Consider the following 14,733-nt stretch of genomic DNA (forward strand, 5'->3'; position numbering starts at 1 on the left):
AAACCTGTGATGGCAAGGGCTAGGATGTGATTAAAAGACCAAGGCTTAATAGGACAGTGAAGTTTCAAGGAGTACGTTTATTCCCTGTAGATCTCTGCTAATTTTGAGGTTCAGATATGGAAGGAGTGGGCTCCAAGAACCTGGGTGGGAAATTGGGGATGTGCTAGATGCCCTTAAATCCCACAGTGACTCAAATTTCTGGGCCAGCAGCAGTAGCTACGGTGCCTCTTACTAGAAGACTTATCCAGAGGCATCACCTGAGGTATGTGGTTGATAAGATAATATCTGCTCTCAAAGTCTGCTTGAAGAATGAGCTGGCAAACTGCTGGTAAGCCAAATCCAGCCTGCCGTATGATTTAGTATATAGTATAACTCATGAGCTAAGAACAGTTTCCAGTTGAATCAATTTGATGGCAGGAAACCCCGATTAATTAGAATCTCTCCCAAAAGAATTCCATTCTTATTAGTAGACCTGTAGTACAAAATACTGCACTTAGTTTTTTAGTTTTATCACAAAAAAAAAATTTTGTGAAAACTTAAATTTGCCTTGGCCTGCAGAATTTTTACTATTTCTGGCCCCTTAAAGGAAATGACTGACTCCTGTTTCAGAAAACTAGTATCAGGACTGAGTGTGGCACAGAAGGAAACTGCAGGGCCTGATTAGTATGTATGAACAGGAGCCGTAGCACACAAGGGGATCTTGAGGATGCTGAGCCAGAGGGTTGAGTATAAAATGATTGATGTGGGGCATCTCTTGTGACTCAGGATATAAATTCTAAGCATTCTTGGAGCCCATCCTAATCTAGAGTTGATCCTTGAAGCTTGGAGACAATGGCCTACAGGAGGGAGAGATGCTGGGTGTTGAGAAAGGGGGTTGGGGGACTCAGGTGGGCATGCTAGAGAAGATTAGTATTTAAGGCCAGAAAAAAACACCAGCTAAAAGATGTTCTCCTGGAAGGATCCAAGGACATTCCACTAAATTCGATAACGTGCTAGTGAGGTGCACCAGCATTTTGAGACATTAATGGAAGCTCTCAGCCAGGGTTGGCAGTAGGAGAAAATAGGGATAAAAAGATTCCAGAAGGGCAGAGATCAAGTGGTGGCAATCAGATGGTGAGGTAAGCATAATTGTCATGATGGGCAGCAAAACCTGAAAGGCAGGAGGAGCCTTGACCCTGCCAGATCTGTGGTGAAGGCTATCAGACCTCTGTGTGTCCAGGGGTCATACAGGCACAGCTCTGAGGTCTGTTATATTTATTTCCAGAACAGAGCCAGGTCTCAGGCCCAGAGACCATCAACTGGAGTGGAGGAAGGGCCTGACAGCATTGCAACAACTGTGTAATATTCTATACATCTCCTCTGAGGCTAGGGGTAGGAAATGACCCAAGTCTCATATGCTGTTGGATAGGGGGTCTGAGTTGATACTGATACCAGGGGATCCAAAGTGCCATCATGGTTCTGTTAAGATTGGGAGCATGGGAAGTCCAGGTGACATGGATCCCCAGGCCAAGTTCATTTCATTGTGGGTTAAACAGGTTTGCAGACCCCTTAGGTTATCTCCCTGAATGAGTGGGAAGGGGTACCCTAGGCAGTTGACAGATAACCCCACACAGGGTCCCTGGCTTGTGAAGAGTCATAATGGTAGGAAAGGCCAAGAGGAACCTCTCAGAAGGCATTCCCCATCCAAGACAGTGAACAAAGATTCTGTGATGTGTGTGCAATGTCTGGGGTTAGGGCCATGCTGAAACGCGTAAAAAAAGGCAAGCCTAGCCCTTTTTATTTGCCCGCCTGTTCCCCAGAAAGAGCAGATGGATTCCAGCAGATGATAGCGAACGACCAGGAACTTAACCGTGTAGTTGCCCCGGTCACAGCTCAGTGCTTAATGTGGCGTGTTTGCCGGGATAGATCAACAAGCCTCTGGAACTTGGGAAGCCCCTGACCTAGCGAATATGTTCTTTTCAAACAGAGTCAAGCAAAAGATTTTTTTTAAATGACCTTATAACATGGACATCAGAACACATTCCCTGTCTTTCTCCAAGTGTGTAGTAACTCCTGTTCTCTGTTACAATACAGTCTGGAGAGACATTGATCACCTTGCCATGATCCACTGTATCGATGACATGCTCATTGGTCTTGCTGAGGAGGAAGCAGTGAGTACTTGGGATGCCTTAGGAAGACACCTACCTGCGTGCTAGGGGGTGGAAGAATTCAGGGCTCTGCCATATCAGGGACGTTTTTAGGGTCTAATGGTCTTGGGCAGGGATTGGCTAACTAGGGTCCATGGGCCAAATCTGGCCTGCTGCCTGTTTTTGTAAATAATGTTTTATTGGTACACAGGCATGTGCATTCAATTATTTTGTCTAGCCTGCTCTTGTGCTACACCGGCAGATAGATGAGTAGTTTCATCAGAGACCATGTGGCCCACAAAGCCTAGCAGACACTTACTCTCTGCGCCTTTATAGGAAATGTTTGCTGACCTCTGGACCTGGGCAGAACTGGAGCATTTCCTCCAATGGAAAGGTCAAGATACTGCGTCACTAAGAAAGAGGCATAACTGTTGGTGTAGGACCTTTTGGATTTGGAGAAACCTTATTTTACACTTGAAAATAGTGCTCCTCCCCAATTACCAGGTGACTAGAAGGCTGCCTGGATTCTGCAAGCTGCCCTGCCATCTGCTACAAAGGACAGAGTAGGCTCCACCCTCCAGGGATCTGTGTTCTAAATGGTTTTGTATGATGTCTCTGATGTCTCACTCCACAGTGGCAGCTCAGCCCCTGAGTGGTAGGAATCAACACCACGTCCTCTGCAGCAGGGAGCCGTTTACTATTCAAAAAGCAGCTCCTGGAGCTACTGTGCTCACTCACCCTGCCCTGAGTGTTAGCAGTTGCATCAAGTCCTGAGGCTCTTTTACGGTATCTCAGTTTTGGTTTTAGTTTTTGTGTAAAAATTCTTGGACATTTTGTTAGACTTGTTTCTAGGTATTTTATTATATTTTAAATGGTGTCTTTTAAATTTCTTTTGCTGAGAGTTTGTTCCTGGGACTAGAAATACAAGGATTAAAAAAAACAAAACAAAACTGGATTTTTATATTGACCTTTGTGGTCTTGCTAAAATCACTTACCTATGCTGATTTAAATGTAGATTCTTTGGATTTTCTACATACAAAATCATGCCATTTGCAAATAATGACATTTTGATTAATTTCTTTCTAATCCTATGTACTTTTTTCTTTGCCTTGTTGCAAAGAAAGGTAAGTTTATTTTTTATCATTAGGAAATGTGATGCTGAACATTTGGGGTCAGAGGGCATCTTATTGAAAGCTTTCAATAATATTTCTCCATTAAAATACTGACTGGTTTTTGGTTGCATACCCTTGATTTAGGAGAATTCCATTTACTTAAGGTTTAGTATAAATTTATTTTTTACTCGCTAGTAAATGTTGGATTTTATTTAATACTTTTTCCTTCTTGTGTGTCTTTATTCCTTTTATCTATCTTCCAATCACTCATTCTCTTCAGCTAAGTCTAATTGGTTAAACATCCGTTATGTTTAAGAACTGATGAGTTTTTAGTTGTAAAATTTTCTTAATTTTTTTTTTTTTACATAATGTAGAAAAAATAATTTTTTTCACAATTCTGGCGGCAAGAAGCCAAAATTAAGGTGCAGGCAAGGCCACTCTCCCTCTGAAGTCCCCGAGGAAGAATCCTTGCCTCTTATAGCCTCGGTGGCTGCCGGCAGTCTTGGTGTTCCTTGGCTTGCAGCTGCGTTCTTCCCTCTCTGCCTGGGGTGGCACATGGCCTTCTCCCTGTGTCCAAATTGTCTTCCTTTTAGGGGGACACCAGTCATTGGATTAGGGTCCATCCTAATCCAGTATGACCTCTTTTTAAAATGATTATATCTGCAAAGATCCTATTTCCAAATAAGGTCACAGTCTCAAGTACTGGGGATTAGGAATTGAACATACCTTTTTGGAGGACACAATTTAACCAACAACACATAGGTTTAATTTTCTTCTGAAAATCTCCATATAGCTCATTCCTTGAACACATTACAGTTTTTAAAGTCTGATCGTTCCAACATCTGCATCTCTGTGTTTATGTTGTCTGTCTGGCTTAAGTTTGTCTTTTATGCATGGATATTTTTGGTAGGGTACCGGATATTGTGTACTTAAGTTGTAGGCATAGGATGACTACAAGACCCATGTGTTGTTATTATCTGTGAGGGGATTGGTGGAAGGAATGCAACCAGATTTCTTAAAATTACCCTGAGAACATGAGAAGCCTAAAATGACCAATATGCATTTGGTGGAAATCATAAAACAACAATCTGAAAACAAGTAAATCTGTGAACCCAAACTCAGAAAATTCTGCAGGTGCCGATTTGAATTTACATTATTGTAGGGGTAGGAGACCATATCAAATAATCAGTAAAATATAAGTAGTGTGTGAATTAGGGCCGAGTACAAAGAGAAGAAGCAGTGAACAGTGATGAGAGGTCGAGTGTTGGTGGTACAGCTAGAGTGGCCCGGCCCTGAGGCCTCCTGAAAGGGCCTAAAGGAGGAAGGGAATTGGTGATGCAGGGATGCTGGGGAATTGGGGCAATGTCCAGCAGAGGGAGGGAAGCGCAGTGCCCTGAGGTAAGGCTGCAGCCCAAGCTGTGTTCATTAATACAACACTGCCTGGGTCTACTACTCAGCAAAACAAAGTAATGAACTATTGGTTCATGTAACAATCTGGAGCTCCAGAGAATTATGGAATACTCTGATTGTATAACAGACTTATCCTTGATTATTTCTGAGTGCTGGGTTAGAATTTGGTTTATCTTCTAAGTGAGCTATCTCTGTAATGTTCCAGTTTTCTGTAATAAGCATGAAAGATGCTTGCATTAGGAAAAAAATAAGATTGTTTAAATAAAAAGTGGGGAGGGATACATAGTCCCCAAGAAGGTACAGTCCTTGGGGTCTCTCTCAGATAGTGATAAATACCAGAAAAGGCAGTATAGCCTAGTCGTTCAGAAACGGCTCAGAAGTAAGATGACCTATGAGAACCTAGTTCTCTTCTTATGCACAGTGGGCATAATATGAATCCACATCACATAGGCTGCTGGGAAAAGCAACATGTGTGAAGTGTTTGTAACAGTGCCCATACAGTACTAAGTGTTCAATTAAGTGGAAATTACCCTTTGCTTTCTCTGGTTCTTTCCTGGTCAGCCCCTCATCTAGGAGATGACAAGAGGCAGGAATTGAGACAAAGCCAGCCTCCCTACCCCCCCAATCCCCTGTTCCCCAGGGAAGACAGGCCCAAGGAAGGGGTCTCTGAGACACAGCAAGTAATTCCACACGGTGAAGCCTGGTTAGAGGCTCCTCCCGTCCTATGACTGACTACCTTTCCCACTCCTTACTCCTGGGAGGGAGAGAGGAGAGCTTATTTCCCTTGGGAATCAGCAGCCCAACTCCAGGGCCCATGCGCCAGCCTCACAGGCTAACACCGACTCAATCCTGCATGGCTCTCTCCTGCCACCTTCCCATCACAGTCTGTGACTTTTCCCAACCATGATTAACCCAGGCTCCCAGATGTCCTCCATGAGCCCCTTGCCCCAGCCTTGGACGGGAAGAATCAGCCTAAACCACCAGGCAGGAGCCTGTACTGTAGAAAGCCAGGCTCACTGACTTGACAATGAGGGAGCTGCACACGTTGGGGGTATGGGGGTCGTGGGCCCCTTTGGGACGTGAGGAAACTGGCGTTTGTTCAGGCGAAATTGGACAGGCTGTTTGGCAGGCTGAAAGCAGATCATGACTGTGTGTAACTGGTCTCCACCGAAAAGCGGAGCTGGGAAACCAAAACGTTAAGATGGATGTGGAATATTGCGTCCAGAAACCCCTCTTCCGGGGCTGGGCGCCCGGGTAGGAATTGAGGCTGAATCTCGCGTCAAAGTGATTTAGGTTACCCTGGCAGCATGGGGTTTTCTTCTTACTGATTGGATTTCAAACAGAGCATCTCACTGTTTATGATGGTAGGAACCCGAGTTTCTAAAAGAAAGCAGTTGTCAGTCACTCAGAAGGGGGCGTTCTGCCAATATCGCTTCCGCGTCTTCACTCTAGCCCCACGTAAGGCCACAGACTTTGCTTTCTTAGGCGGAGCTCATTTTTACATTCTCCAATGCAACCCATTCACACCAGCATCCTCTTGTGTCCAAGCAGGAGAGGGACATGCATCCCACTCCCCAGGACGAAAAGGCGGGGTCGGAAGCCGCCTTTGGGCGGATGACGCTGCGGCGCGTCCTGGCTGCGCTGTCCCTTTGGCTCCACGCGCCTGCGCTCCTGCCTTCTTCCTGCTCCCGCCGCGTGAGCAGCTCTGGGTCCCGCGATTGATTCCCAGCTCAGGATGGGGCAAAATTCTCCCTGCAGTGGCCGCCCCTGCTTCCTCGTTGATCTCATCACCTACGTACCAGTAACACCGACGTTCCTCTGGTCCTCAAAAGGCAAGAAACCAGTGTTCCCTCTACCAGGAAACATGTTTGCGCAGCTGGCCCCTCCCACCATTCACCTCTGAGGATTCAGCTCAGATGTCACTTCTTGACCTGACCACATCACCCACTGCTGCCCATGCACCCCAGCCGCTGCAGCACGCTTGTTTTACTTTATACCATGCATCCGGTTCAGAATGCTGGGATCTTAAAGGCCTAAGAGGCCCCCCGTAGCTCCCTGCCACACTTCCCTCACCTACCTTGGACCGTGAGTGGCTGCAATTTCAGCCAGGTATCCTGAGTCCCACTCAGGTTCTTGGAGTTCCTGCTGTAGCTCTGGGCCAGCCTTGGAACTGTCCCCTCATCCTGCTTATGTGTCCTATTCAAGGGCCCTAAACAGGTCTATGATCCTCATTTTTATTTATTTATTTAGGCCACACTGGGTCTTAGTTGCAGCACACGAGATCTTTGTTGCGGCATGCGTGTGGGATATAGTTCCCCGACCAGGGATTGAACCCGGGCCCCCTGCATTGGGAGTGCGGAGTCTTACCCACTGGACCACCAGGGAAGTTCCTGTGATCCTCATTTTTAGACCTCAGGGCCTGGGAGGGCTGCAGACCAGGAAGTGCAGTCCTCAGCCTCTAGAATCCCTTGCGCTGGCCTCCTGACCCCAGCCAACAAGTCTTGGATCCACTATACTTTCCAGAGGATCTAGTACCACCCTGGGAAATGGGTGGAAGGTTTGGAGCAGGGCACCATTAGAGAGCTGGCTTGAAGCAACACCAAGACAGGTGGCTGCCCCATCAGCCCAGACCCAGACCCAGACTGTGAGCCACTGCCTGGCAGGGACAGGGCAGACGTCTGCTGCCCCAGCCTGTCTCTGCCCCAGGGTCACTGCCAGGAGTAGGGGCTGCTCTGAGTATGCCTCAGCCCCTCCCACCTTAGGGTATGGAGGTTGGCAAGCGGGGTGAGGCTGCAGGGTGAACAGGCTGCCCAGGTGGGAGAGCCGTTTCCCCAGCCCCACCCCGTGCATGCTAGGGCCTTTCAAGTGAGGTATTCCAGGAATGGACTTTGGACATACTGAGACCCAGATTGGCATGGATGGGTTTTGGTTCTAAAATGCACTATGCAGGGCTTGCTGGGATGTTGCTTATAGTGGGGTCTCACGGGACATTACCTAGAGTGGGGGAAGGGTCCATGGGTTGGTCTGAGAATTTCATAGGGTTTTACTGGGGTGAGTTAGTGAAGAAATTGCTGCATTTCCTGGGGTGTGTGAGCACTCACTGAGTGAGGTGGGGTCTTAGCAGAGGGCAAACGACTGGGGATCATTCTAGGTTACAGGATGTCATGGGTATCTGGGTCATTGGGACTTATAAGGTCTCCAGGCAAGGTATGGAAATTGTAAGGTTCTTTGATATAACGTTGAGGTGTCTTGCATCATGCATGGGTGAGGCAGAAGATCAATTATCAGGAGGTCCTCAAAGTGGGGGGCATGCTGGGAATGGCTTCAGGACAGACATGTGGCCACAGGATGCATCAGCAATCTATGGGACACCACCTTCCCCTCCCCCCCCGCCGCTGAGGGGCCTGGACTTTCCTGAGCAAGATTTCCTTGTCCCTTTCCAGCCTGCCTGTCCCTAACCAGACCCACAGAAGGTCATAAGACCAGAGGAGGGAGGAGAGAAGTTTAATTTAGAAATATGCTCTGGACAGCCTCCCGAGCATAAGGGAGCCTAAGGGCCCACCCTCGGAGAGAAAGGCCATCATGAAGGGTAAAGTCCCCCAAGGGGGAGGTGACAGTATGATGGGAGCTGGTGCAGGAAGTGCCGTGAAGCCGGTCCTGTGCTCAGCAGGTACTGGCAGAGCCTGTGGAGAGAATGGAGGTCAGGTCCTCACAAACTGGGTCACTCCACAGACACCCCCCTCAGCCTCAGGTGACCCCAAGGCAGGCTGGCTCAGGACAGTCTGCCTTACAGCATAACATTTATTAATTCTCAAATTATATGGCTATCCTGCCTGAGTGCCTGGAAGCCTCTCGAAGCCTGTCTCACCTGGAGTGATGAGTGGAACGGCTTTCTCGGGTAAGGAGCTGAGAAAGGAACACGTCAGATTAGCATCCTCAAGCCTTCTGTCCTTTTCCCCCACCAAGATTCCTGGTGCCACTTTACACAATACCAAGGGTCAGAGCTTTCCCTGATTTGGGGCCCTTCAGGGTTGATGATCTGTGAATGACAAATCCCACTGCAAGCCCAGGGACAGCCAGGGGGCTGTCCTCTTTCTCCAAATTGTAGGGCTTTACCGCCAAATAGCTCTGCTCTGCTCAAGGTGCACACAACAGGGCCCCGTCTCACCTGTGCTTATGATCTTGCTTGCATTTGCATTTGCCACCTGTGAAGGAAGAGACAGCCAGTGCAAAGAGCCTGGGGAGCTTGAGGCACCCCCTTCCCACCCGCTCCCCACCCCCACCCCAGCCCTGCCAGTCCCACTGCTCACTCAGGGCGAACAAGATTCCAGCGATGCACAGGAGCGCTGCACAGATCACCCCGCCCAGCTGCAGGCCTTCCCAGTCTGGGGGAGCATAGAGAGTGAGCTGGCCCCAGCCGGGCTCCGCCCCAGCCGTTCAGCAGATAGTTATGACCACCTGCTTGTACAGATGCACTTACATTCCAGGCCATGAGAAAGACAAGCCAGTAAACACATCATGCAATATCTGGTGGGAACAAGTGCTAGGAAGAAAAAACAAGCAGAAGAGCACAGAACAAGAACGGGCTTTGAAGAATGATCCAGGAAGGCTTTTCTGAAAGGTGGCATTTGAGCTGAGACCCGGAGCACCTGAGGGCTGTGTTGGGGGACAGTGCCAGGCAGAGGGAGAGGAAACCTGCTTGGGGGGTTGTCGGGCAGCAAGGAGCTGGTCCTGGGGAAGGCAAAAGAGAGTGAGTTGAAGAAAGGAGATTAGCCAGGTGCCTCTAGCCCCTTTCCCCAGAAGTCTTCCTAAACATCCTGTGGGCACCTTACCTCCTTGCTGGAATGAAGTTCTCCCAAAGACCACGTTATGTGTCGGCCTGTCACTCTTTTAGTCGACTACGACGACGACGCTGGTTCTTTAATCCCCAGTCTCAGCCCTATCCTGCCCCTCCTTCCCCGTTCCCTCAAGCCCCTCTCTGTCTACACTGGGCTCCACATCACCCCTCACCAACCTCTAGCAAAGAGGTCCAGGATAGGCAAGGGTAGGGGTCGGGGGCAAGGGATATCAGCTCTTACCATAGTAGAAGGGACTGTCTTTATCTGCAGGAAAGAAAACATAAAAAAAATAAATAAATAAGGACCAGAGCCAGGAGGCAGGATGTGGGGTCTTAGAGGGAAAATGTGGAGGCAGGGCCAGCAGGGCAGTTTGGGGCCTTACTCACCAACCAGGTCATTGGCTTCCAGGATGGGCAGGCCTGGGTGAGAGAAGCAGAGGCACTAGCTGTTAATTCATGGCACTGGTCTCAGAATGAATCTGCAGCCAGGACCCCAGCCCAGAGGCACAAGGACAGCCAGCCTCGTTGGGACTCTGGGGATGTGGGATGGAGGGACCCTGAGGTCACCGGTTCCTTTCCTCACACCTTCCCCAGCCCCAAACAGACCTGGGATTTTGTCTCCTACTTCCTGGTCTTTGTGCCCGCCCCCGGCCCTCCGTTCCCCCCACCCCCCCCAGCCCTTCCAGCTATTTCTCAGGCTTCCTGCTATTCTTTCTTATACTCAAAATGGGATGGTGTGTTGGTATCTTTTTACCCTCTCCTGAAAAGCTTCCTACACAGGTCCTGGCTAATGCCCTGCCTCCTAAAGAAGTAGGGAATGCTGTTCTCTTCACGCCAACAGATGGTTAGCTCCCAAAGTTCCATTAACCAGGGTAACTTTTGCAATAGCTACTTCCTACCTGTACCGTTACTTCCTTTATGTTTCTCTTTAAGTTGACAGTTTAAATGAAAACACATTTATTCAACATCAGGCCCCCTTTGTGAGATGCTGCCCTGGTTTTCACAGCCTTGGTGGGTGGGTGGGTGAGTGGCAGCAGGGTCACCTCTGGGAGGACTCACCTGCCAGCAGGAGGAGAAGGCCCCGGACCACTCCCTCCATGACACAGCGGCAGGCCTAGGCTGCAGGGGAAGGGGGCAGGCTGGGGTCAGACAGCCCCGACCAGCCCCAGGCTCACGGCACTTGGTGGCACAAATCTCTAGGCTGCCCTTGCTTATGGGGTAGACTTGGAAAAGTTACTAATTTGTTTCCTTGTCTAGAGATGATAATAGTAATAACGCCTCGTGGAGTTAAGTGCTTAGAGCAGTGCAGTGCCTGGGCATAGTAAGTGCCATATGAGGTTTTGTTAAAATCTGGTAATCATATGCCTGACACACCATCAGGAGAGCAGGGCTGCTGTTCTAACTCAGGCTTTGCTGCCTGCCTTCCTGACCCCCGGCTCAAAGGGCTACGGTCAGTCAGGCCTCGGGCTATCCAAAGGTCTGGGCCTGGGGCACTACCAGGCTGAATTCCAAGATAGCCTCCACCTAGGGCATGCCCAGGACTCCTCTGAGTGAACAGCTGGGCAGGGGAAGCGGAGGCGTTGGGGGCAGGTGCCAGGGACAGGTGCCAGGGAAAGGCAAGAGACTCCCACCGCAGCCCTGGCCAAGCCTTCCTCCAGGTAGCCCCAAATTCCACTCTCAGAGTACAGACTGCTGTTGGCAGGAAACTGCCTAGTGGGTGGGACATGGCTCCTTCTTTCTCCTTAGGGTGGGAACTATCCATATCTTCATTTACTAGTCCCTAGGGTGGCTGTGTCCTTGAGATAAGACTGCCACCAGCTTTCTGCCTATTGTTAGCCTCAGGCAGGCAAAGGGATGTCAGTGTTCCAGACTGCAACCCCAGTTATTACGTGCCAGAGAATTCCTCTCTCAGCCACTTAACAGCTGTGTGACTCAGCTGGGTTACTTAACCTCTCTGTGCTTCAGTGCCCTGTAAAAATGAGGGTAATTATAATAGCAACCTCATAAGGTTATGACTGAATTACATGAGTTATTATATGTTAAGCCTAAGAATAGCGCGTAGCACATAGTAAGTACTGAAACGTGTTACAATAAGTAAATGTACAAGTACACGGGTCCTTTTGCCATAGGAAGGAGGGACTATTAACACACTCCTTGGGAACACGGGGGTCTGTTGGCTCTGAGCAATTTCCAAACCCGGCCCTCCTTTGGCCAATCTGTCTCTCCCTGCCCCTTCCACCACCCTGGAATTCCTGGATCGTGAGGGTCACAACTCCTCTTTACATATTCTTTAGCCAAAGACTGGCTCCTGTTCCCTCCAGCCTCCAACCCACCTTCCTTCCATATGACAGTGGGCACAGAGCAGGCAGCCTCCAGTCCTCCAATCCCCCAAACACACACGCGTTACTGAGAATACGCAGGCAGCTACCACCCCTTCCTCAGACTGGCACCCCCTCTGCCCCCACCCCTTTTCCTAGGAGCCCCGAAGTCCTGGCGGAAACCTGCTCACCTGAGAGCTGAGTGCAGAGAGCTGGTCTGAGGAGGCTCCTGGGGCTGCATCCAGCCCAGGTGTGTTCCAGCTTTTTAAGCCCAGCAGCCCCGCCCAGGGCAACAATACTATCGCGCCGAAGGAACTGGTTGGATTCCTTAAGATTCCTGCGGCTCCCTCTCCCCAGTGCACTCTTAAAGGAGACAGCTCACCTGCCACACCCGCCGAGCAGAGGGAGGGCCCCAGGCCCTCTCAGAGGCTAAGCGGAGGGTGGGGAGGGGGATGGGCCTCAGACCCGTCTCGTGAGGAGAAGGGGGCTTTCAGTTTCTTTAGCTCACCTAGATCCTAAACGAGGGGCCCAGAAATGTGTGGAAGGGGACAGGATATTTCTGGGTACTTGGGGCAGAAGTGCGGGTTCCAGGACTTCTGGGGGGCGGGCGTTCCGGGAACATCGTGTCAGCGAGGAGGCGGCGGGGCTGGCCTTGAGGCTCTATTCGCTCGGTGGTCGCATCACTTTTCCTTGAACTGGGTTTCATGGGGGGAGAGCTGGGGCTGATGGGCACCCCACAGGATCGCCCACCCTCTGACCACGTCCTGACAACCACTTAGCCCCTGGGGACCGGAAGCTGGAGTCAGGAGCCCCCCACCCTGCCCTCGCTTCCTGCCTGCTGCCTGGGGGCAGGGGTGTGAGATGGGGTGGTGGAGCTAGGGGAGGACCACCAGCCCTGGGATGAGGAGTGGGCCGCCTCCCTCTGCGGACCCCCGCGCCTGCCTTGTGCTCTGCCGGCCAAGCTCTTCCTGTCCCTCACCCCACCACGTGCCTTCGACCCGTGCCCTTGACGCTGGACGACCACGGGCCCCTCTATTCTGATGTGCCCCCTCCCTGATTCCTCTCTTTTCACCCTCTTCTCCCACTGCTTAGTGACCAACTGAAGCAGGACTGTTGCCGCCCTTATTCCCAATACTGATAAATAGATTTTGATTGAATTGTTGAGTCACTGAGGACAGGAAGCCACCAGCAGCTCCCAGTGCTGGGGGTAAGAGGGCAGGACAGAGCCCTGAAAGACAGGGTGGGGAGGATTCAGGTGAGTAGGAAGCCGGAGGGCCTTCCTACTGCAAACATGTTGCACCTCCTCACGAAAACCTTCCCATGGTGCTTCCTATTTTCAAGATTCGGTTCTTGCACAGAGCTTAAGACCAGGGCTCCAGGACCAGAAAGAGCTGGATGTGAAGCCCAGCTTGCCACTTGCTCACTGGGAGATCTCAGGCAGCTCCTTCCTTCTGAGCCTCAGTTCCCTCTCCTCTAAAATGGAGTAACGGGACTTCCCTGGTGGCGCAGTGGTTAAGAATCCGCCTGCCAAAGCAGGGAACACAGGTTCGAGCCCTGGTACGGGAAGATCCCACATGCCGCGGAGCACCTAAGCCTGCGGGCCACAACTACTGAGCCTGCGCACCTAGAGCCCGTACTCTGCAGCAAGAGAAGCCACCATGATGAGAAGCCCGCGCACCGCAACGAAGAGTAGCCCCTGCTCGCCACAACTAGAGAAAGCCCGCGCGCAGCAACGAAGACCCAATGCAGCCAAAAATAAATAAATAAATTTATTTATTTATTTAAAAAAATAATAAAATGGAGTAACAACAGGACATACCTTTGAGGTTTGGGGTGGAGGGGCTGGCTGCAGGGGCACGGGGCCAACCCATGGCCAGCCCTCAATTTGTATGTGTGGAATGAATGCTTTCCAGGCCCTGTGTGAGGAGTTTGTGAACCTCGAGAGTCAGAAGAACCATTAATAGCACATACTTTGGAGTCAAATCCAGGCTCTGTTAGTTACTTGCTATGTGCACTTGAGCAACTGACTTACCCTCTTCCTGCCTATTTGCTCATCCATGAAGTGGGGACCATGACTGAGCCGACTGTGAATGTTGTGATGATGACATCTGATTATGCTGCTCAGTTCACAGGGGCTGTTCGTGTAGCTGGGAATGGCCCTGATATACACACAGTAAGATCTGCAGCATGAGAGAAAGGGGGTCATCATTAGAGAGACCCCCATGGGCTAACTGTGCTCCAGAGAAGACAATGGTCTTGCTCAAGGTTACACTGTGCCATGGTAGCAGAATGGAGACTCAGCTCAAGTTCCAGACTCCTCCTGTGGGGAATAAGCAGCAAGAAAGCAGGCATTTGAGGAAGAGGACCCTTTAAGTCCCAGGTTCTTTGGAAGGTCTCCAGGAAGTATGGAAAGGACCTCAGATCCACTTCTCCAGAAGGTTCTAGCGCTTTTGCCCCATCCTGAAGCTTCTGCCCTCTTTAGGGATCCTCCATTCCCACCCCTATCACCATGAGGTATTTCACCTTTAACAGGTAGAAAGAAAACTTCACCTGAGCCAGGTGGTATTGACACTGGTTCAAGGTAGAGGACATGTTGAGCCCAGGGCAGAACCAGGGAGAGGGAGCCCAGCTACCTGTGTGTAGCTTCTGCAAGCACAACAGTAAGTCACCACCTCATCTCCCCCTTTTGCCAAAGTTCAGTATAGGTGCATCAGGGCTGAGTATTGCATCTGTCCCCTCTAAGAGGCCCCAAAGGCCGGCCACACACTCAGCAGCGGGCAACAATGCCTTCCACACTGGAAGTGGCACAAGTCAGGTCCCAAGCTAATGAATTTAGCTTCTTAGATATTAAACCTAGTGCTTATAAATAGTCATGAAACTGGGTATAGAAAACTTTAGAAGCTTTGTGTATTAAGAAGTGTCTCATTTGT

General features: G+C 50.2%; 1 protein-coding gene across 1 annotated transcript; it reads right to left on the reverse strand.

Moving 5' to 3' along the window:
- Positions 1-8,311: 8,311 nt before the first annotated feature.
- Positions 8,312-10,584, reverse strand: FXYD4 (FXYD domain containing ion transport regulator 4). The gene is made up of 7 exons (XM_068548824.1): positions 10,545-10,584; positions 9,873-9,905; positions 9,727-9,750; positions 8,959-9,033; positions 8,817-8,853; positions 8,517-8,554; positions 8,312-8,331 (listed from the first exon to the last, which is right to left on the reverse strand). The coding sequence occupies exons 1-7, from the start codon at positions 10,582-10,584 to the stop codon at positions 8,312-8,314; spliced, it is 267 nt and encodes an 88-aa protein (XP_068404925.1).
- Between the last annotated feature and the right edge of the window lie 4,149 nt (positions 10,585-14,733).

Source organism: Eschrichtius robustus, chromosome 7 (assembly GCF_028021215.1).
Source record: "Eschrichtius robustus isolate mEscRob2 chromosome 7, mEscRob2.pri, whole genome shotgun sequence".
Lineage (NCBI taxonomy): Eukaryota > Metazoa > Chordata > Mammalia > Artiodactyla > Eschrichtiidae > Eschrichtius > Eschrichtius robustus.

What these genes read in the sequence shown, in the direction of transcription:
- FXYD4 (XM_068548824.1), bottom strand. Translation starts at nt 10,584, where the DNA reads ATGGAGGGAGTGGTCCGGGGCCTTCTCCTCCTGCTGGCAG. An exon ending in CCTTCTCCTCCTGCTGGCAG is followed by an intron (nt 9,906 to 10,544) that starts GTGAGTCCTCCC and finishes TCTCTCACCCAG; the next exon opens with GCCTGCCCATCCTGGAAGCC. An exon ending in TGGAATCTTGTTCGCCCTGA is followed by an intron (nt 8,854 to 8,958) that starts GTGAGCAGTGGG and finishes CTTCCTTCACAG; the next exon opens with GTGGCAAATGCAAATGCAAG.